The sequence below is a fragment of the Rutidosis leptorrhynchoides genome, chromosome 2 (genome assembly GCF_046630445.1).
Source record: "Rutidosis leptorrhynchoides isolate AG116_Rl617_1_P2 chromosome 2, CSIRO_AGI_Rlap_v1, whole genome shotgun sequence".
Taxonomy (NCBI): Eukaryota; Viridiplantae; Streptophyta; class Magnoliopsida; order Asterales; family Asteraceae; genus Rutidosis; species Rutidosis leptorrhynchoides.
The window spans coordinates 609,998,656-610,021,177 of NC_092334.1; the positions used below are offsets into that span (position 1 = coordinate 609,998,656).

The 22,522-nt window shown below is 33.3% G+C and overlaps 2 protein-coding genes across 3 annotated transcripts; one reads left to right on the forward strand and one right to left on the reverse strand.

The window, feature by feature from the left end:
- Nucleotides 1-3,215: 3,215 nt before the first annotated feature.
- Nucleotides 3,216-5,902, forward strand: LOC139894618 (probable leucine-rich repeat receptor-like protein kinase IMK3). The gene is made up of 2 exons (XM_071878016.1): nt 3,216-5,091; nt 5,193-5,902. The coding sequence occupies exons 1-2, from the start codon at nt 3,216-3,218 to the stop codon at nt 5,810-5,812; spliced, it is 2,496 nt and encodes an 831-aa protein (XP_071734117.1). The 3' UTR covers nt 5,813-5,902.
- Nucleotides 5,290-9,919, reverse strand: LOC139894617 (sorting nexin 2B-like). 2 transcript variants are annotated; one of them, XR_011775105.1, is made up of 6 exons: nt 8,940-9,919; nt 7,679-7,888; nt 6,817-7,077; nt 6,537-6,623; nt 6,045-6,194; nt 5,290-5,795 (listed from the first exon to the last, which is right to left on the reverse strand). XR_011775105.1 is itself a non-coding variant. In XM_071878015.1 (5 exons), the coding sequence occupies exons 1-5, from the start codon at nt 9,768-9,770 to the stop codon at nt 6,114-6,116; spliced, it is 1,470 nt and encodes a 489-aa protein (XP_071734116.1). In that variant the 5' UTR covers nt 9,771-9,919; the 3' UTR covers nt 5,875-6,113. The 2 variants fall into 2 exon arrangements, 1 of the variants encoding a protein (XP_071734116.1); XM_071878015.1 differs by lacking the exon at nt 5,290-5,795 and having other exon boundaries at nt 5,875-6,194.
- Between the last annotated feature and the right edge of the window lie 12,603 nt (nt 9,920-22,522).

A 22,522-nucleotide genomic window follows, 5' to 3' on the forward strand; every position in this document is an offset into this window, starting at 1 on the left:
AGTTAAGGATGTGGTTTTTGAATGTGCCCTTAATAAGTCGCCGGGACCGGATGGTTTTACGGCTGAGTTTTTTAGAGCGGCGTGGGATATTATTGGTGATGATATAACTTCGGCAGTTCGTGGTTTTTTTCATAATGGAAAATTACTCAAGGAATTAAATCACACTATTATTTCTTTACTTCCAAAAGTGACCACTCCGAACAGAGTTACGGATTATCGCCCGATTTCGTGTTGCAACGTTTTATACAAATTTATTAGCAAGATCATCACAAATCGTATTAAGGGGTGTTTGGATGATATCGTGAGTTCTAATCAATCGGCTTTTATCCCGGGAAGACGTATATCTGATAATATTCTTCTTACGCAAGATCTGATGAAAAATTATCATCTTAGCTACGGGCCTCCACGATGTGCGTTCAAGATCGATATTCAGAAAGCTTACGACACGGTAGATTGGAATTTTTTGGAGAATATTTTAGTCCGTTTTGGTTTTCCGAAGGTGATGGTCGATTGGATTATGGTTTGCGTAAAGTCAACATCATTCTCTATTTGTATTAATGGCGAGCTTCATGGCTATTTTCGTGGTAAAAGGGGGCTTAGACAAGGAGACCCTTTGTCTCCCTTGTTATTCACTTTAGTCATGGAAGCTTTGACGTTGATGCTTAATCGGCGCGCTACTGAGTTAGAAGATTTTCGTTTCCATCCTAACTGTGACAAGCTCAACATTATTAATCTATGTTTTGCAGATGACCTGTTTATTTTTTCTTATGCTAACCCAGGATCGGTAACTGTTATTGCGGAAGCTTTGGATGAATTTAAACGTTGTTCGGGTCTAGTGCCTAGTTTAGCAAAGAGTACGGCTTTTTTTGCTAATGTTTCTAACGTGGTTAAGGCTGCGATTTTGGAGATTTTGCCTTTTGATGAAGGCACGCTTCCTGTTAAATACTTAGGCGTCCCTCTTGTGTCGTCAAGCTTATTTCATAGGGATTGCAAAATTCTTGTGGATCGAGTGAGAGATCGTATCGCAGATTGGAAGAACAAATTTCTTTCGTATGCAGGGAGAGTGCAATTGATTACTTCTGTTCTCACGACTATGCAACTTTATTGGCAATCTGCGTTCATTGTCCCGATTGCTATTATCAAGGAAATTGAAGGTCTTTTAAGGGGTTTTATATGGTGCCAAGGGGAAATGAAGCGGGGAAAGGCTAAGGTTAAATGGTCTCGTGTTTGTCTTCCAAAACAAGAAGGTGGCCTTGGTATTAAAAGATTGAAGGAGTGGAACGTTGCTTTAATGGCTTCTCATATTTGGCGTGTGCTGACAAACAAACAATCGTTGTGGGTTCAATGGGTGCACACATACCGCCTTAAGGGTAGAAGCTTTTGGGATGCTCCGGTTGTTGCTGGGGCAAGTGTTAGTTGGCGCAAGATTCTGAGTATTAGAGATTATATACGTGATCGTTTTGTTTATAATGTTGGAGATGGTGTTACTGTCTCAGCGTGGCATGATGCTTGGAGTGACTATGGGCCACTTGCTAACTTTATTTCTAACAGAGATATCTTGAATGCAGGATATTCTAGAGAAGCGAAAATTTGTGATATTGTTTCGCAAGATGGCTGGAATTGGCCGAATGAATGGTATTCTAAATACCCTGGGTTGCGCAATATTAATACGCCTGTCTTGTCTAATGATCCAGATTCAATTCGATGGAGAGATTATGCAGGTAACTTGGTACATTTCTCGGTAGGCATAGTGTGGAACACCATTCGTACTAGATCTGATCCGGTTAACTGGTTCCCAATTGTATGGTTTCCACAATGCATCCCTAGACATTCTTTCTTGGTTTGGCTCCTTTTTGGTGAAAACTTAAAGACTCAAGACAAATTAAAACCATGGGAGATTGGGGCAAGTGTTGTTCTTCTTTGCCCTTTTTGTCACGCTGAACCCGATTCGCACCTGCATCTTTTTTTTCGATGTCCATTTGCAGCGCAGGTTTGGAAATATGTTAAGAGTAGCGTGAGGGTTAATGTTGCAGGAAATGATTGGACTGACTTTGTTGATTCGATCAGAAGCTGCGCAGCAAGAAGAACTGTTTGTAGTATCGTTTCAAAGCTCTTGTTTGGTGCGGCTGTGTATATGATTTGGCAAGAGCGAAATAAAAGGTTATTCAAAAAGGATGCTAGATCGTATAGTAAGGTCGTCGCTGCTATCTTTTCTATGGTTCGGCTGAAAATTATGGCTCTTAAATGGAAGAATTCAAGGCAAGTGAAGTTAATGAAGGATGCATGGAAAGTCCCGTAAGGGTAGGCGTCTAGTTGTTTTAGTGGGAGCCTGCGTGCTCATGTGGCTTGGTAGTGACCATTTGGTCTGGTTTTCTGACTTTGGGCTCTACCCTTAGTGTTTTTTGAGCTTAACTGTGTAATCCTTTGATTGGAGTTTAATATATTTCACCGGGTAAATTTTACCCTTTACCCAAAAAAAAAACAAACCTTGTCGTTATAGTTCCACACTTTGTAATTCGTACTACATACTCCGTAATTAAACTTGTAAATTTAATTTTAGTTAATATATACTCCGTAATATATACGAAGATAAGATGGCACATGAACTTGTGTAGTAGGAGTAGAAATATATTGAGTAGAAATATACATATTCATTTACCCCTTATAAACATATATTAACTTAATAATCACACTACCTACCTTTCAACATAAACTGATGTATTTGTAAATATTACATTCAATTTCCCTCACATGTTTATTTTAGCTATTTATTGACTTGCATTTATATATAGCCATATAGGTATAGGTATGAATATCAAAACAACACTCAAACTGTAAAATCATTTTATTCATCCTAGAATACATATAATAACGTAACATCAACAGTTTACAAAATCTAGGCAGTTCTTTATATTTCTTCATTATATGTACAGTATCACACTATTGTATTATTAATTCAATTTCAATAAATAAATGTATATAAAAATATATCTATAGTATTTTCTGATGTAAAAATTCAACCTTTGTGTTTTTTACCAAGGTAACCTGCATCTATCTCTGTGTCAAGAAGCGTGCCCATCACGTGCAACCATCAGCAAACCTCATCATCTTTTAACACACACTTGCACTACAAAACCACTATTTCCCACTGTTCCATTCACACTTCACACACATCTTTCATACAAAAAGAAAGGATCTTTCTTCTTGTTGCATCAATGGAGTCCAATTTCATTTCCCACAAATACCCTTTACAAAAAACCCTACCTTTTTACCCTCCCTGCAACATGAAAGAAAAATGCAAGAAAAACACACATTATTTCACCTTCCTACTACACCTACTAGTTTCCAGTTATTTCAACACATACCCATTTCAAAAGTCACAAACTTTAGACCAATGCAATACCAACTTTAATAAAAAGAAGGAAAAATGGAAGAATAATAATAAAAATCATTATTTCACCATATTAGTACACCTACTCATTTGCAGCTTCCCTTTTGTTGTTTCAGCCCAATCTTGGGATGGAATCATAGTCACAGAATCAGACCTTGAAGCCCTGCAATCATTCAAACAACAACTGATTGACCCAAATGGTTTCTTGAAAAGCTGGAATGATAGTGGCTATGGAGCTTGTTCTGGTGGTTGGGAAGGAATCAAGTGTGCTCAAGGACAGGTTATTGTCATACAACTTCCATGGAGAGGCTTAAGTGGTCAACTCACTTCAAAAATAGGTCAATTTCAAGCTCTTAGAAAGCTCAGTCTTCATGATAATGCAATTGGAGGTTCAATTCCAAAGGAATTAGGGTTCTTGCCAAATCTTAGAGGGATTCAGCTGCACAACAATAGATTTACAGGTTCAATCCCTCCTTCATTGGGTTCATGCACATTACTTCAAGATCTTGACTTTAGTAATAATTCTTTAGTGGGTATGATCCCTGATGTTTTTGCAAATTGCACTACACTTAATAATGTAAACTTGAGTTTGAACTCATTGTCAAATTCAATCCCTGTGTCACTCACACAATCCAATTCCCTCATGTTTTTATCTCTCAAGTACAACAATTTTTCAGGGGTTCTCCCTGATTCTTGGGGTGGTGATGGTAATGGTCATAAACCCTTGGTCAAATCTTTGACTTTTGACCATAACTTTTTCACTGGTAGGATTCCTGCATCTATAAGCAAGTTGACTGAGTTAGAGGAGGTTTCGTTCAGTCATAACCAGTTCAGTGAAGAAATCCCACATGAATTTGGGAAACTTGTTAAGCTAAAAAGGTTGGATCTTTCTGATAATTCAATTAATGGAAGCATACCCTTTGACTTTTCCAGTTTGACTTTACTCACTTCTTTAAATTTAGCTCACAACAGAATCAATGGTCAAATTCCTACTTTCTTGGGTAACCAACTGCATCTTTCATTCTTGAATGTGTCCTACAACAATCTATCTGGTCATGTCCCAACTCAACTTACTTCAAGATTCGATTCGAGCGCTTTTATGGGCAATCGAGATTTGTGTGGATACAGCCCTTCAACCATGTGCACCGCCACATCTGCGGATAGCCACCACCAGAAACGAAATACCAGAGATATGTTTCTCATTGTTGTTGTAGCTTTAATAGCAGGTTTACTGTTACTTTGCTGTATATTTTTGTGTTGCTTGTTGAAAAAAAGAAGCAAAATGAAACAAAAGGATAGTGAAGAAGGTGGTGTGGACCCTACAAAGAGGGTTCCGGAGAGCAAGACGGCGGAGGAGGAGGCGGCGGCGGCAGATGGCGGTGGGAAGCTTGTACATTTTGAAGGTGGGATGGAGTTTACAGCTGATGATCTTTTGTGTGCAACAGCAGAGATAATGGGGAAAAGTACTTATGGAACTGTTTATAAAGCAACATTAGTGGAAGGTAATCAAGTGGCTGTGAAGAGATTAAGAGAAAGAATCACAAAAAGTCAAAAAGAGTTTCAAAGTGAAGTCAATTCAATTGGGAAAATTAGGCATCAAAATTTGTTGGCAATGAGGGCTTATTACATGGGTCCAAAAGGGGAGAAACTTCTTGTTTTTGATTATATGCCTAATGGAAGCCTTGCTTCTTTCCTCCATGGTAATTCTACACATACATAAATACATACGTATGCATACATTATGTGTTATCTTGTATTATTTTTACTTTTTTTAAAATCATTACTTTTGATTTTGATGTAGCTCGAGGGCCTGATACACCGGTTAACTGGCCAACAAGAATGAATATAGCGAAAGGAATGACACGAGGTTTACTCAACCTCCATGCCCATCAAAACATTATCCATGGAAACCTAACATCAAACAATGTTCTTCTCGATGACGATCTTAACCCAAAGATTGCAGATTTCGGTTTGTCAAAGCTAATGACGGCTGCTGCTAACTCAAACGTGATTGCAACCGCCGGTGCACTCGGGTACCGAGCACCCGAGCTTTCAAAACTCAAGAAAGCCAACACTAAGACAGATATATACAGTCTTGGAGTCATAATGTTAGAACTTTTAACCGGGAAAGCACCAGGAGAGGCAGAGGATGGTGTTGGTTTACCGCAATGGGTAGCTTCGATTGTGAAGGAAGAGTGGACGAATGAAGTTTTCGATTTGGAATTGATGAAAGATGCTTCTGCCATTGGTGATGAGTTGTTGAATACATTGAAGTTGGCTTTGCATTGTGTTGATCCATCTCCGTCTGCTAGGCCTGAGGCTCAACTAGTTCTTCAGCAGCTGGAAGAGATTAGACCGGAAATCACCACCAGTTCTGGTGATGATGATGGCGGCGGTGGCGGCCCTATGACAGAAGAGTGAAGTTTAAGGACCATTCTTGAATTTATTTAATGAAAGTGTTGTAGATATAATTTCATGAACTTGATTCAGTTTCTGAAAGTAGAAAGTTTTGGTAGCATTTTGTTAGTGTACTATCTATATAGAGTTTACATTTACATCCACAACCCAATGCATTTTGCAATCCAAGATATAAAATGTACACAAAACAAAGCTACATCTAATATGCCACAACGTTATAAACAAAAAAACATACTTCTTATTCTAGTGTCGGAAACAGTTACGTGTGATACTGTTTAGGCCGCCTAGATATGAGTAAAAGGCTTCAATTACAACTTTGTGCATATCCACGTGTGTGCTTCTCAACTGTTTCCCACGCACTCGCCATCATCTCTGCATATCCTACCTGTCACACAAAGTGACTGTAATATTAGAGATGTGAAATTTGGCCCATTTACATGTAAATCAGTTGATGAGGTTTGTGTTTTTTTATCAATAAAAGGTTAAACGGGTCAAATATATATAAATATTAGCTACAAAGGAAATGAGCTAGAGGGTTGAGCATATATGTCTTTTAAGAAGATAAAACGGCTCAACAAGCTAGGCCCATTTCGGCATACCTGTTTTGACCAATTACTCATTATGCTTCATTTAGATATTTAAACACGAAAACATGAAATAAATTACATATACTTTGAAGATTTTGAGTTGAATTATGTTGTAAGCATTAAAGATAAGAAACGGGTACCTGATTAACCACAAATCCTTTCAACATCCCAACGAAATCTTCACGTCTCTCTTTGTCAATTCTCTCGAATTCAGTCTTGTTAATCTCCTGCAGTTAAGTGTATTATTAAACAACCAATAAAGATCAACATATATCAGCACTAGCGACTACAATCGTATATAGACCTGATGAAATGGACAGACTAGATAACTGACTAACCAGTTACGACGAACAAGTTGAAAGTGGACAAATGGGTCACAAATGATGAGTCGTGATTCAAATGGGTTGTGCTATTTGTTACCTTTATACGTTCATATTCTTTGAGTGCGAGATTTTTAGCATCCTCTGTAACTTTCATGGTTTCTGTCAATTCCTCTATTTTCTGGATGTTCAACCTTTCACCACCAAATACCTTGAGTGCAACTGCTTTAAGTTTTTCAATTCTTGAATTTAAGGTTGAAACCTCTGATACAAGTGTCTGTACTGCTAACAAAGCATTTGATCGGTCTGAATATGCATTATTCACGGATAACATTACCCCAAGGTACTCATGGAGCTTTCCCTGTACCAACAAAATGACTTTTAATATCAACCTTATTGAAAAATGCTAATACTATTCTTTTAATCAGAGGCGGCTATTTCAACCCACTTACTTATGACTGTTGATTCAGGTGATGTTATACAGTTAATGAGTCGAAGGTAAAATATATATATACAAAAGCTAAAAAGAACACGGGTCAACCGTCACCCAAAATATATGTTAATTCATATAACCTCTTATCAGTTTATTCAAACAGGATTTTGCCAACACCAACCATGATGGATTATGGTTAACTATAACTAGAAGAACGCATCAACCAAAATTCTAACTAGCATTAGGCCATTATTCATTACTGGTGTGAGAGAGATTTTAAAAAGTGGTAGTAGTTTGTCTAAATATTAGTATTTTTTTTTAAGGACAAAGCCAAAAATTAGTGTAACAATAACTCTGAGGGATGTTGATAGCATTCCTTCACAAATTATACATTATTAGTGTAACTAGGCGATTTTTGTAGCCACATTTTACAAGCTATTCACCTATAGCAAACTTAAATATGCAGCAATAAAGTATTTTGGGTCAACCCGCCCATTTTGCAACATCTGGAGATGTATATAGCAGTTACCAGATGTTTGATGGTTTGTGCATTCAATTCCCGATACAATCTACTTTGCTTAACAACACAAGTAGCCATGTTTTTCATATCTGCCGCTCTCCTGTGCTGAGAGATGAATACAGCTTCCCGTGTCTCGATTGCAGTTAGTTTGACAAATGCCATTCCTAAATCCCCCATGGTTTCCTCAATATCTTGTTGAGCTTTAACAAGAGATTCAGCCTGCATTTCCCCAAGATGATGAAATCAATTGGTGTAACAGTTTAATGGAAGATTATGTTGAGCAAGTTAAATGGGGAGTTGGCATAATTTGAGAAAGGTTCTACGAGGTCAGTTAACCTCTTTCAAAATAATGTCAACTAGTTAGCTATATTCAGCAGTCTCTCTATTTATGCTCATCATATGCACGAAAGTACTCCTATAATGAATAAATCAGCTTCATACTAGTTGGATAATGTTTTGAATTTGGTCCTATCGTAAGTTAGAGCTAAACTTAGCTTCGACGTTGATGAAGGGAATATTACTTAAAATTTTCAAAATACTGTAAAGGTCGAGTTGGTCAATGAAGTGATCTGTATACTGTACTTTAATACAATGAACCAAAAAAAGATGACGAACAAGTATAAGAGTATAAAACTGAAATTCTAAACACCTTAGAAACCTAATTAAAACTTTTTAGTTGAGTTGACATTAGAATTAGAAAAAGAGCATGATCATCATCCTGCAAAGAACACTTAGATTCCAGAGTTCACAACTTATATAAGTCATAACAAACCTTTATGGTAGATATCATGCTCAAGAGGAATAATATGGATGTGGAGTTCAAAAATATTTGTCTATGTATGTCTACTAACACATTTAAATATCCAGGCCATAGTTTTCACACTTCCTATAACTAATTTTTCTCTTCTAACAAAATCTACTAACAGTTGTATTTCTTAACTTTCCGATCACCAAATCACACAACTTAGGTCCTGTTTGTTGTTTTTACATATTACCATGGTTAGAATCTATATGATGTCTGTCTTGAATAAGTCATATGTAATAAATTACTGTTTCTATTATCCGTTGAACGTTTGAATAGCAAAAAACAAACAACTATAAAAGACTTAAACAATACATTCATTTCAGTATTTTGTCATTAATTCGAAATCCAACGAGGCCTTACTCCCCTTACACCTAAAATATATAGCACATAAATAAACAGACCAATGATCGATCACATGAACTATTAAACAGAAGAAATCCATACTTAAACACACAAACAACAAACCTGCAGAGCCACATTATTCAACTGCACCTCAAAACCCTGCAACTTCTTCCTCTTCTTCAAGAATTCAAAGTCCTCTTCCACCAAAGGCGGCTTAGTCGCACCCCAACCATAAGTAACCGATTGCCTCAGCTCCTTAAACATCCTAACCATATTTCTCCCTTCTTTCGCCTCATTCATCACATCACCAGAACCACTGACTACCACCGCATTATCACGCGTCACAAAAGGCAGCTTCCCCTGCACCTGCAGGAACACTCTTAAATCCTCACTTTTCCTAATTACCGGATGATCAGCCAGTTCTCCAAAATACCTCTCCAATTCAATTCTCCTCATCTCAACAAACTCACACTTCTGCATTACCTTACTCTCAACCACACCTTTATCCGGTCTCACCGGAACAAAGTAACCACGATACGACTCCGATAAACGATCCGATAACATCACAACCTCACTAAACCGTCTCCGCACACTAACTGCCGTTACATTAAACTCCTGTAAGTTCGTCGATGTGGATATCAAGTACGTCACGTAAGTTTTACCTGCATCCACCTCAGTTTGTGGATTCGTAACGGTTATCTTCAAGTAATCCGAATCGGCAACCGGTGATGACGTGGAAGCATCGTCTTGATCGTTGATTTGATCGCCTTGATCGTGATCGAACGATCTGAATATCGCTTCTGCGTAAGACGGAGGTTCGATAAACGAACTGAACGAGTTAGGATTATCAGTCGTATTGTCTTTAGTCTCTGATATATGGGCGGATGATCCGGAAGATGAGGTTGACAATTTATTGTTGTTACCGTCGTTGTTAAGATCGTGTGATTCCATCATTGATTAATGATATTCTGTGAAGTGATTATGAGTGATATATGTTAATATGATATGATTATGATTATGTAATTATGGGATTAGGGTTTATAATTAGAAGGAAGGTAAACAAATAGTGACGGAAATATAGATACAGAAGATAATCGCTAGTGTTGCAGGAATTGACATTGACATTGTGTTCAACGGCGACCATTAACTTTTGTATTCATTTTCTGTGTGTTCTCGAGTTATTTTTTACAAAATTACAATGACAGTCTTTGTTAAAAATACACGGATTTCATTCGCGGATAGTCCAGTCATCTAACATCCGTTAATTCTCTACGTTAACTTCGGGCATGTGCCATGAACATGAGAGTATTTTCGTCATTTGTGAAAGGACCCGTCCTAATTCATCTGGACGAATACATTACATTTGGTTACATCATGAGGTATTTGACCTCTATATGATACATTTTACAAACATTGCATTCGTTTTTAAAAGACAATCTTTCTTTACATGGAAAATTGACGGCATGCATACCATTTCATAATATATCCAACTATAATTGACTTAATAATAATCTTGATGAACTCTATGACTCGAATGCAACGTCTTTTGAAATATGCCATGAATGACTCCAAGTAATATCTCTAAAATGAGCAAATGCACAGCGGAAGATTTCTTTCATACCTGAGAATAAACATGCTTTAAAGTGTCAACCAAAAGGTGAGTGAGTTCATTAGTTTATCATAATCAATCATTTCCAATTATTTTAATAGACCACAAGATTTTCATTTCCATTTCTCATAAATATACGTCCCATGCATAGAGACAAAAATCATTCATATGGATTGAACACCTGATAATCGACATTAACAAGATGCATATAAGAATATCCCCATCATTCCGGGACATCCATCGGACATGATATAAAAACTCGAAGTACTAAAGCATCCGCTACAACGGATGGGGTTTGTTGGGCCCAATAGATCTATCTTTAGGATTCGCGTCAATTAGGGGTGCACTAATTCTCAAAATTAGTGATGTTCCCTAATTCTTAGATTACCAGGCTAAAAGGGGCATATTCGGCTTCGATCCATTCAACCATATAATGTAGTGTCGATTACTTGTGTCTATTTCGTAAAACATTTAAAAAACGCATGTATTCTCAGTCCCAAAAATATATATTGCAAAAGCATTAAAAACGGAGTAATGAAACTCACCATACGATATTTTGTAGTAAAAATATGCATATGACGATACTGAACAATGCAGGTTGGCCTCGGATTCACGAACCTATATCAAGTATATATATTTTAACACATATACTTGTAATCGAGCAACTAAATTTTCATATTATTAGTGATATAATTGTTATTTTAATAATGTTAGGTTTCATCAATAAGTAATTTAAATATTTCTATTTTATGTACATTAACTAAATAATTAGTATTTATTATAAAATGTTAGTATAGATATGTTATATGTATTAACTATAGTGTCGTATAGCTAAAAATCATTTGATAAAATAATATTAATAATAATAAATAAAAAGTTGCAGTATTTTATAATAATATTAGTAATTGTACTTAATAATAAAAATAATAATAATTATGATTCTAAAAATAATAATACTTATATTGATAGTAATATTAGTAGTAATATTGATAATAATAGTAATAATGAAAATGATAATTTTAATAAAAAAAATAGTTTTGTTACTAAATAAAATGATAATACTAATAATGGTATTAATAATAATAATAATGATAGTAATGATAATTCTAATATTCATTTTAATGATAATAATAATGATAGTAAGTATAATATTTATATTAGTATAGTAGTAGTAATAATAATAATAATAATAATAATAATATAATAATAATAATAATAATAATAATAATAATAATAATAATAATAATAATAATAATAATAATAATAATAATAATAATAATAATAATAATAATAAGGTAATGATAATCATAAAGAATTAAGTAAATAACTACCTCAACGAAGTAGTTCTTTAAAAAAAAAATACCCAAGTCCGGGTTTGAACCTGCGACGTCCCGCTAACCTGATAACATCTTTAACCATTACGCCATGTGTTTCAATTCCAAATAACACCCAACTCAAACTGTTTTTAACCTTTACTTCTGCATCCTTCTTCTTCTTTTTCTAAAAAAATGCCCGAGTCCGGGCTCGAACCTAGCACCTCTCGCTTACCATACACACACATGAACCATCAAACCATTTGCTTCTTTCTATTTGAAACCCGCTAAACTACTTATTATTATGTATGAATCTGTGTATCTTCTATCATCATCAACTTAAACATAAGCTTCCTTCATCATCAATTTATTATTAATCAAACCATCATCATCTTAATTATCATCATCTTCTGTTTATGATTTCATGTATCATTATCAATGTTATTATTTATGTATCATTCACCTCATAACCGTAACCATTATCACTCGTATATCACTCCTTCGTCATCATCATCAATATCTAATTATCTTCATCTCCTATTCATCACCGTTATCAATTGAACCGAAACATCTAACATCTTAATTATCATTCACAATGATTAACAACTTAGATATGTGTTTTTGTTTTGTTGTCGAATATAAACCAGAAAAAGGAATGAAACGATGGAAAATAAGTTTATGGCCCGATATATATATCAAGTTATCCAAGACTAAATGGGCCAACTTTGCAAGTCCCTTTAAAATGTAATTGGCCCAACTTAAGAAAAGATTTCGGCCAACAAACTTACACAGCCCGTTTCTAAAAGGAGTTCAATAAACGAATAGATGGTAGGGTTGTTCGAGTAGCTGGCAATTGTAACAGAAAGTATAGCATGCGAATATAATAGCACAAATGGGTTCATGTGTTTGGTAAATTATTGGCCATAAAGAAAACTAAACGCGTATCATCTGCAACTTATTCGCATCCTTCACTATCATCTTTCATTATCATATTCCTAATCACAGGATAATCATCGCAGTCACATATTAAAAAGGAAGTAGCAAGTGTGGTTTAATATGGTGATTAAATGGATAGAGATTGATTGAAACAGAAATCATATACATCAATTGTATAACTAATTTGGTGGATGGTGGTTCGTGGTTTAATGATAATGAGTTATCCGGTGATGTGGAAAACGGAATGATAGCAGCAATTAAAGGGTTCGCTAGTTTGGGTTTGATTAGAAAAATATAGCAGCGTAGCATGTGAGTGAAGCAATTATAGTAATGGTTGATGATCTCGCAGAATAAAGATAATAGTTGTGTATCAGCAACATGCGAGGTTTATTTTAACATGAAACCAGAAAAAAAAATATACGTAAGTGGTGATCAAAGAGGAGTTAACGTGGTGGTGATATGGATTCACGAAGAAGGATCAAGAAAGAATGAGGTGATTGTAGGGTTGTTGTTTTGAGGTTGTTCTCTGAAGGTGATCATGGGTGGTCATCGGTTGGGGTGGTGTGTATGTGATTCGGTTTATGGGTGGTAATTTATAGGTTGATATTCAAGAAAGAAGCAATGGATATATAGCAAATTGTAAAGTTAATAATAGCGAATATAATATAATTTGAATGATGGGTTTCAATCGTATAGCTACTAACTGTTTGATGGTTGTGTTGTTTTGATGAAGACAAATGATGTTGTTCGAGGGTGGTCTTGTGGTTGATGGTTGAGGTAGTAACCGGTGGTTTATTGGTGATAGAAGCTCACGATGGTTTTTGATTTTTGGTTTACAAAGAGAGAAGCAAGAAGGATGAGGTTGTGGTCTTTGATAGTGGAAGTGAAGGTTGGCGGTTTCATGATTGTATCCTACTGGAACCTTAAACAATGACCAAATGCTTCAAGTGTCGATGGGTTGAAGTGGTGTAATGAAGTTGTTGTTCTTGACAAGAGAAAGAGACATAAATGAAAATATTTTGATGGTGGATGGTGATAATTAAATGATCAAGTATTTATCTGTGAAAGATTGTCATAATGATTGAAAGGACCTGTCCTAATCCATCTGGACGAATACATTACATTTGGTTACATCGCGAGGTACTTGACCTCTATATGATACATTTTACAAACATTGCATTCGTTTTTGAAAGACAAACTTTCATTACATCGAAAGTTGACAGCATGCATAACATTTCATAATATATCCAATTATAATTGACTTAATAATAATCTTGATGAACTCAACGACTCGAATGCAACGTCTTTTGAAATATGTTATGAATGACTCCAAGTAGTATCTCTAAAATGAGCAAATGCACAGCGGAAGATTTTTGTAATACTTGAGAATAAACATGCTTTCAAGTGTCAACCAAAAGGTTGATGAGTTCATTAGTTTATCATAATCGATCATTTTCATCATTTTAATAGACCACAAGAATTTCATTTCCATTTATCATAAATATACGTCCCATACATAGAGACAAAAATCATTCATATGGTGAACACCTGGTAACCGACATTAAGAAGATGCATATAAGAATATCCCCTATCATTCCGGAAAATCCTTCGGACATGATAAAAACGAATTCGAAGTACTAAAGTATCCGGTACTTTGGATGGGGTTCGTTAGGCCCAATAGATCTATCTTTAGGATTCGCGTCAATTAGTAGATCGGCTTACTAATTCTTAGGCTACCAAGCAAAAGGGGCATATTCGGCTTCGATCATTCACCCATATAATGTAGTTTCAATTACTTGTGTCTATTTCGTAAAACAGTTATAAAAGCTTATGTATTCTCAGTCTCAAAAATATATAATGCAAAAGCATTTAAAAAGGAGTAATGAAACTCACAATACGATATTTTGTAGTAAAAATATTCATACGACGATACTGAACAATGCAAGATTGGCCTCGGATTCACGAACATATATCATGTATATATATTAACACATTATAAATCAACTAAGTTTATATATATTCTATTATGTATTAAGACTAATATTCTTATATATAATTTCATTAATACTTATAAGACGTTATGATACTTATTTTATATTTAATTAATGTTACATCAATAATATTAGTTAAAACAAAATTTTGTAATATTAGTATACTTCATATATATTTATATAAATATCTTTCGTTTGTAAAATTAATAAATTATAGTAATATTAGCTTAAAGATAATGATAATAGTGATAGTAATAATATTAATAATAAAAATGTTAATTCTAAAATGATAGTTTTAATGAGGATAATAACTTTAATATTATTGTTATAAGCTAGTTTTAATAATAAAAATGATACAATAATAATAATACTAATAAAATAAAAATAATAATAATGAATTACTACCTTAAGAATATAAGCTCCAAAAATAAAAATGTCACCGCCATGATTCGAACCCGCGACCTCTCGTTAACTCAGCAACACCCTAAACATCCAAGCTAATCAGATTTCCTGCTATAATTACGTTTCTATATATCTTTAATCATTTTATCCTGCCTGTTCTACTTCATCTTCCTTAAAAAAAAAGGCCACAACTGAGGCTCGAACCCGAGACCTCTTGGTTAAGAAACACACCCTTAAACCATCGCCCTGTTAGTATCTTTCTGTTTTAATTAGGATTTTAAATACTTTTAAATCCTTTTTCTGTGTCCATCTTCTAACATCTCTTATTCATCATCATCTTAACATCTTAAAATCCTAATCATCTTTATTAACGGTTTATCATCATAAATGGGTATGATCATCACACCATCATCATCTAACTTCATCTTCGCATCATACATCATTTATCAACTAATCACGAAACCGTCATTAACTTAAACTATAATTATCTTAATCATATCTAATCATAATAAATCTCAGCTCTCCTAGTCATTACCCAGTTCGTGTTTTTAAACATAAAAAAAATGGAAGCAATAACTCATCTACTAGCGGCCTTAACAGAAACATTACTAGTTGGATCTTGATCTAATCAACCCAATTCGATATACGGCCCAATACTAAAAATAAATTTCAGTCCGAAAATAAATGGAAATAAAGCAGTCCAATAACCAATTATTCACAGCCCACTATTATGTGTATCTCCATCAACCCATCATAAATTTGTGGTCACAGACGTCACTTGAATTCATGGTCCATGTATATCTACCTAATCCCCAACGGTTCAAAAAAATGGTTTTAGTTTTTGTTACATTACTCGTGATATGCCAGCTGTAAATGGGGTTTGAATGATTAGACTTTATCAAAAGGAGAATGGCACGTCACCTTAAAGTTCATTGGTCGGCCACAAGGGTAAACACAATCCCCACTTGCATAGAATTATTATATAGATTGAGTATGAGTAAGTGAGGTATTATAATATACCATACCTTCCCATATTCTTCACAGTACGTTCCCATCGTATTCTTTTAGTTTGAAATGAAATACAAACACCGTAGCATCGATATTTGATCAAAGAAGGTGTACGGTGTTCAAATGATGGTTTAATCAAACGAGGAGCTGCAGCAGTTTGATGATATAAGGTGGTGGTCGATGGTGGTGATTAGAATGAAGGTGGTGATAAGGTGAGGAAGAAAGGTGGTTATTTGTTGAACAATCAAACAATATATATATATATATATATATATATATATATATATATATATATATATATATATATATATATATATATATATATATTCACAAGTGGGTTTAATAAAAACGGTAGTGATAAGGTGGTGTAATGGTGGTTGTTATGGTGGTCATAAATATGGCGATGGTTTTGGTTGTAGTTGTTTACGGGGTTAAAACAAGGATGGTGATGATCGTGGTTTAACAAAGAAGAGGGTGAAAGAGACATGGAGAGATAAGTATTCAAGGAGGTAGAAGATGGTGTTGTCGTGATTATGGTGGGTGAACCAAGGGGTGTGGTACCGAATAGAAATAGGAAAAGATGGTGAAGATGACAGTTTAGGTTAGTCTTCTATGGTGTAGTGGTGTTTGTGAAGGTGTTTGAGATTGTAATTGATTAGAAACAGAAGTATAAGTATTGCAACTTGGTTATGGTTTCGTTTAATTGGAAAACAAAAGGAGAATAGCACATCGAAGCTGAGTAAATTTGGTTTGCTTGATTAATACAGAATTGTATAGCATTCGTGATCTCAAGGGGGTTTTGGGTCGACAGCATCAATTTAGAACAGAATAAGAAGACAGAAAAAAATATAAAAAATACAAAAGGTTGAATGTGATGGCTAAAGATTTTTGGATATTACTGATATTGGAATCGTTAATACAGATCTTTAGAGACAGAAACAAATTACATAAAGTATTGAAAACGATGGGAAACTGAATATGCAATTTCTCTGTATCTATATATGTATATACCATGTTTATATATGTGTATATACCATATTTATTTATTTATATAACTGTATACACATATTTATCCATATATATTTGTAACTGTAATTTGCATCTGATATATCTTTATTTGTATAAATATATATATATATATATATATATATATATATATATATATATATATATATATATATATATATATAAAGAAACATAATAATAATAATATTAATTATACAATTATTAATATTAACTATTAGTTTTAATAATAATAATGAAATTTAAAATGACAAAATTCATAATTTATCACTATGTATAATAATAATTTTATTAATAATGGTAACACTAATATTAGTAAGAATTATAACAATTTTATTGTATCAAATTTCATATCTATATAATAATATTAATGATACCATTAATAATGATATTAATATAAATCTTTATTTTAATGAAAGTACTAATATTATAAATATGACAATTATATTTTATCCTTTAGTAATTTAATATATTGCTTTTACATATTATTAAGTATGTAATATTTAATAACAACTACTATACATAATATCACATATTGATTATTTAATACTTATATATTTCATATAATATTAATTAGGTATAGAAACCATGTATAAAAATATATATATATATATATATATATATATATATATATATATATATTCATTTTAATAGCAACTTAATTATTCTGTATATTATTTTGTATCACCTCTTACGTATTTAATTCTAATGCTTAATTTATATTTTGTAATTTCAACTATTATAAATACTTACATTTATATATATATATATATATATATATATATATATATATATATGTATATATATATATATATATGTATGTATATATATATATATATATATGTATATATATATATATATATATATGTATATATATATATATATATATATATATATATATATATATATATATATATATATATATATATATATATATATATATATTTACTAACAATTGTTCCTGAATCGTTGGGAACAGTAGAAGGGTAATTGTAAATATGAAACAGTTCAAAAAAATTTAGATTCAATTTAATAGACTTTGCTTATCGTGTCGAAACTATATTAAGATGAAGTTTAAATTTGGTCGGAAATTTCCGGGTCGTCACAGTACCTACCCGTTAAAGAAATTTCGTCCCAAAATTTGAGTGTGGTTGTCATGGTTAACAATAAGAATGTTTTTATAACGGATATGAGTTGATAAATAGAGTTTTATCATCATTGAGTAATATGGATAAAACAATTCGGTTACTCGAAGCGTACGAGTGAAGCTATCACAAAAGAGTGAATTTTTTTGACGTAGTCGTGGTTGAATTCCGGAATTCAAGGAATTTAAAGAAAATCTTCGAGATTTAATTCTTTGGTGAATAAAGAAATTAAGATCTCTTTAATTAAATGCGATGATATGCCTCGATTACTCTGTCTGATATTTCGCTATAAATTTACTTCTTCCGTTCCACTATTTTCACCACTCCAATGCTTTCTTCCTTAATCCATACTTCTAAATATTGTAAAAATGCTTAATCCAGTATTGATCCTTGTCCTTCTTCTACCAATCACTTTTGTCTTCCTCCTTTTTCATCTACCACGGAGGAATCTGTTAACTTCTACTATTACCTTGGGGTTATAGTGTTCTTAATTCTCCCGTGTCTTTATATTGCTATACGCATTGATATACACGGTTTGTAATTTATGTGCTGTTGTTGGGCTTTATATTTTCCCTTACAAATTGAAGCTTCATGCTTTTATTTTCTTTTCTTGACTTTGAGTAAAGCAAGTATTGATCCAGAATTCATAGATATGAAGTTTCGAATGATCATAATGTTCTAAGTAGGAAGAAACGCAATAGCATGATTTGATTTGGTAAATTACTAGAATTATAGGAGATAGAACTATTAAGAATGTATTTTCTTGATATGTTCGGAGGTTAAGTTAGAATGAAAGAGTTATGGAACATGGCACATGATGACGGTATGGTCTGTGAATCATCATGTACCATTAGAAACTCAGCATGACTTACTGTAATATAATCACGTTGATCAAGTGTCATTATATTATACTAACTCATGCTTCAGTTCCCAACACTACTTCAAAAACATTCTTATCTTAAACTCGAAGGTTTCAGAATTTAGAAATTAAAATAATTTCTTTTATGATGTAATGCAGATAGCGCGAAGAGGTAAATGATTTCAGATAAGAATAATTATGGAAATATCTTCAGAAATATGAAGGATATTTAAAATGAAAGATACGATGATATCTTAGAATTTCTAATATCAGAGGATGATGAAGAATATTGTCCGCAGAGGTTTAGAGTAAGGGGTATGGTATTCGTTAATGACTTCAGCAGATACTGAATCATTTGAATTCTTTAAAGGCAGGTTTATTCTTTGTGATTTATTCACAGCCTTCTTTATAGTTTACTCAATCCGTTTTCCAGTTCCAAACCTTCTTTTTCTGAGCTTTGCCAACACACTATTCTTTATCATCAAACTTCCAACGGTTAAGGCCGTTTACAGTTTTTGTTGCTTCATTCAGCTTTTCCAACATTCTGAGTATTGATTCGTAGACTGGGTTGTAGTGACCCGGGAATTTCCGACCAAATTTAAACTTGAATCTTTATATAATTTCGACACGATAAGCAAAGTCTGTAATGTTGAGTCACAAAAATTTTGAACTGTTTCATATATTCAATTGACCTTCGACCATTTCCGACGATTCACGAACAACTATTTGTAAATAGTTGCATATATATTTAAATATATATATATAATGATATATATAAAAATATATATATATATATATATATATATATATATATATATATATAAATATTACTTGTAAATATATAATATTATATTTAGTTGTTTAAAAGAATATAATTAATATATTTATTTACTTAAACTTGTTAATTAAGATTTGATATATATATATATATATATATATATATATATATATATATATATATATAATGTGTATATTGAAAATGGATGATTTCGAGCCTAATTAGTAAACGTCAGTGACAATCGGTTGACGTTTTGTTAGTTTTAATATAGATATAATACATGTTCATGAATGATTAAGATAAAAGTTGAATTGTAAATTGATTACGAAGATTTTAGATTTGTTAAAAATATTTTTACATTTTTTAAGTTTAAATATTAGTACTCCGTACATATAAATTGGAACAGAAAATAAACAATTATCGAACCTTTTTGATCAGGTTTCAAACAGTTAATGAGTGAAATAATTAAATATATTTAATCTAAAAGTTTGGAATTTTTAGGAACACTTTTATACGTTAACTGTTTAGCAATGGACACGATAGACTCCTCGGGCTAAAAGTGTCGGCAGAACTAAAGTTTAGCAGCCGTGATGATTGATTATTGATTGGGGTTACTGTAGCACTTTTCCTATCTATCTTAATTATTATTTGTATTTATTACATGTGCACATAAGATGTATAATTATATACATATACATATGTTGAATCTTCATCTCCCTCATCTCAACCCTAGTCCACCGTCGGCTTCACCCTAAACCACCACCCCCTCCGTCATCTTCATATAACCACACCACTATCATCTATAAACCTGAGTCTATTTCAGTTGAGAACACTACAACCATTCAAACTCGTTTTCTGTTTTGGTTCGATGAACAATTATCACCACCACAGCCACGACAGTCACCACCACACCACTGCACATTACCAAACCACCACTTGGATTACTATAACCCCACCACCGTAAACCCACCTCTATATCTCTATTTCTCCTTCGTAAAACCAATTACCACATGACTACCATCACACTTTTTTTCTTCTTCTTCTTCCTATTATTATTCCTACTCGAAAAGAATCACCAACACCTCTTGTTTTTGCTACTGTTACAGCTTGTTGTCCTCTGGTTTCGTTAGCTGTTACCACTTTGTTTCTATATTTTTTTTTCTTTTCTGGCTCGAAACAACAAGCACAACCAAACCGCCATCCATAACTGCTACATCCACTAATACTTTTCTGTTTTCGAATTAGGCTGCAGCTACCAATGCTACAGCCGTTTTTTTTATTTGTCCTAAATTTGAACCAGGCTATTACCCCTTCCAAATTATATTATGTTACAACGACTAAAAAGATGACGAGCTATTTCTTTGTTCCTTTCTGATAATCAAGGACACATCGGTTTGTTTTCTGTTTAATGATGATGATCATACGGTGATGTTAAAAGATGATGATTACACGATGGTATTTGATGATGATAGATACTAAAGATGATGATGCGTTGATGAGATGATTCGAACATTGATGATGACTGTAATGATAAACGAAGGAGATGATGAAGATGATGATCAGTGTATTACAGTAGTTATAATGATGATGGCGACACATATGATAATGAAGCAACGTTCGGTATTTTTTTTTAGAGAAACCCTAATTGAATTAAGTAAGAAGAATGAACTTTTTTATCGATCAATGCAACTGGATCATTTAAATTGTTTTTGGATTGGAGTATTATTGAGCTGCTATGATCCAGTTTTTCTAATTGGGCCGAATACTTATTTGTATTGATGGGCCGAGATTCAGTTTTCTAGTTGGGCCGTGTTCCTTTTATTTGCTTAATGGGCCGTATGATTTTAGTTCTTGGCCTGACCCAATTGTGATAGTGATCGAGCAGCAGAAGACTAGCAGATAAATTGCTTATGTAAATTTAATTCGGAATATATACAGAAAAAAACTGAGACAGCGTAAGGGTTTATGATGAAATGCCCCGTCCTAATCCATCTGGACGAAATCCATATCGATTATAAATGAATCACAACAGTTGATTGCATCGCGAGGTACTTGACCTCTATATGATACATTTTACAAACATTGCATTCGTTTTTAAAAGACAAACTTTCATTTCATTGAAAGTTGACGACATGCATATCATTTCATAATACATCTTACTATAATTGACTTAATAATAATCTTGATGAACTGAACGAATCAAATGCAACATCTTTTGAAATATGTTATGAATGACTCCAAGTAATATCTCTAAGATGAACAAATGCACAGCGGAAGATTTCTTTCATACCTGAGAATAAACATGCTTTCAAGTGTCAACCAAAAGGTTGGTGAGTTCATTAGTTTAACATAAATAATCATTTCATAATTTTAATAGACCACACGATTTCATATTTCCATTTCTCATAAACATACGTCCCATGCATAGAGACAAAAATATCATTCATATGGATTGAACACCTGGTAATCGACATTCACAATATACATATAAGAATATCCCCATCATTCCGGGATCCTCCATCGGACATGATATAAATTTCGAAGTACTAAAGCATCCGGTACTTTGGATGGGGCTTGTTGGACCCGATAGATCTATCTTTAGGATTCGCGTCAATTAGGGTGTCTGTTCCCTAATTCTTAGA

What these genes read in the sequence shown, in the direction of transcription:
- LOC139894618 (XM_071878016.1), top strand. Translation starts at nt 3,216, where the DNA reads ATGGAGTCCAATTTCATTTCCCACAAATACCCTTTACAAAAAACCCTA. An exon ending in CCTTGCTTCTTTCCTCCATG is followed by an intron (nt 5,092 to 5,192) that starts GTAATTCTACAC and finishes ATTTTGATGTAG; the next exon opens with CTCGAGGGCCTGATACACCG.
- LOC139894617 (XM_071878015.1), bottom strand. Translation starts at nt 9,770, where the DNA reads ATGATGGAATCACACGATCTTAACAACGACGGTAACAACAATAAATTG. An exon ending in TGAATAATGTGGCTCTGCAG is followed by an intron (nt 7,889 to 8,939) that starts GTTTGTTGTTTG and finishes GGGGAAATGCAG; the next exon opens with GCTGAATCTCTTGTTAAAGC. An exon ending in AAGAATATGAACGTATAAAG is followed by an intron (nt 6,624 to 6,816) that starts GTAACAAATAGC and finishes ACTTAACTGCAG; the next exon opens with GAGATTAACAAGACTGAATT.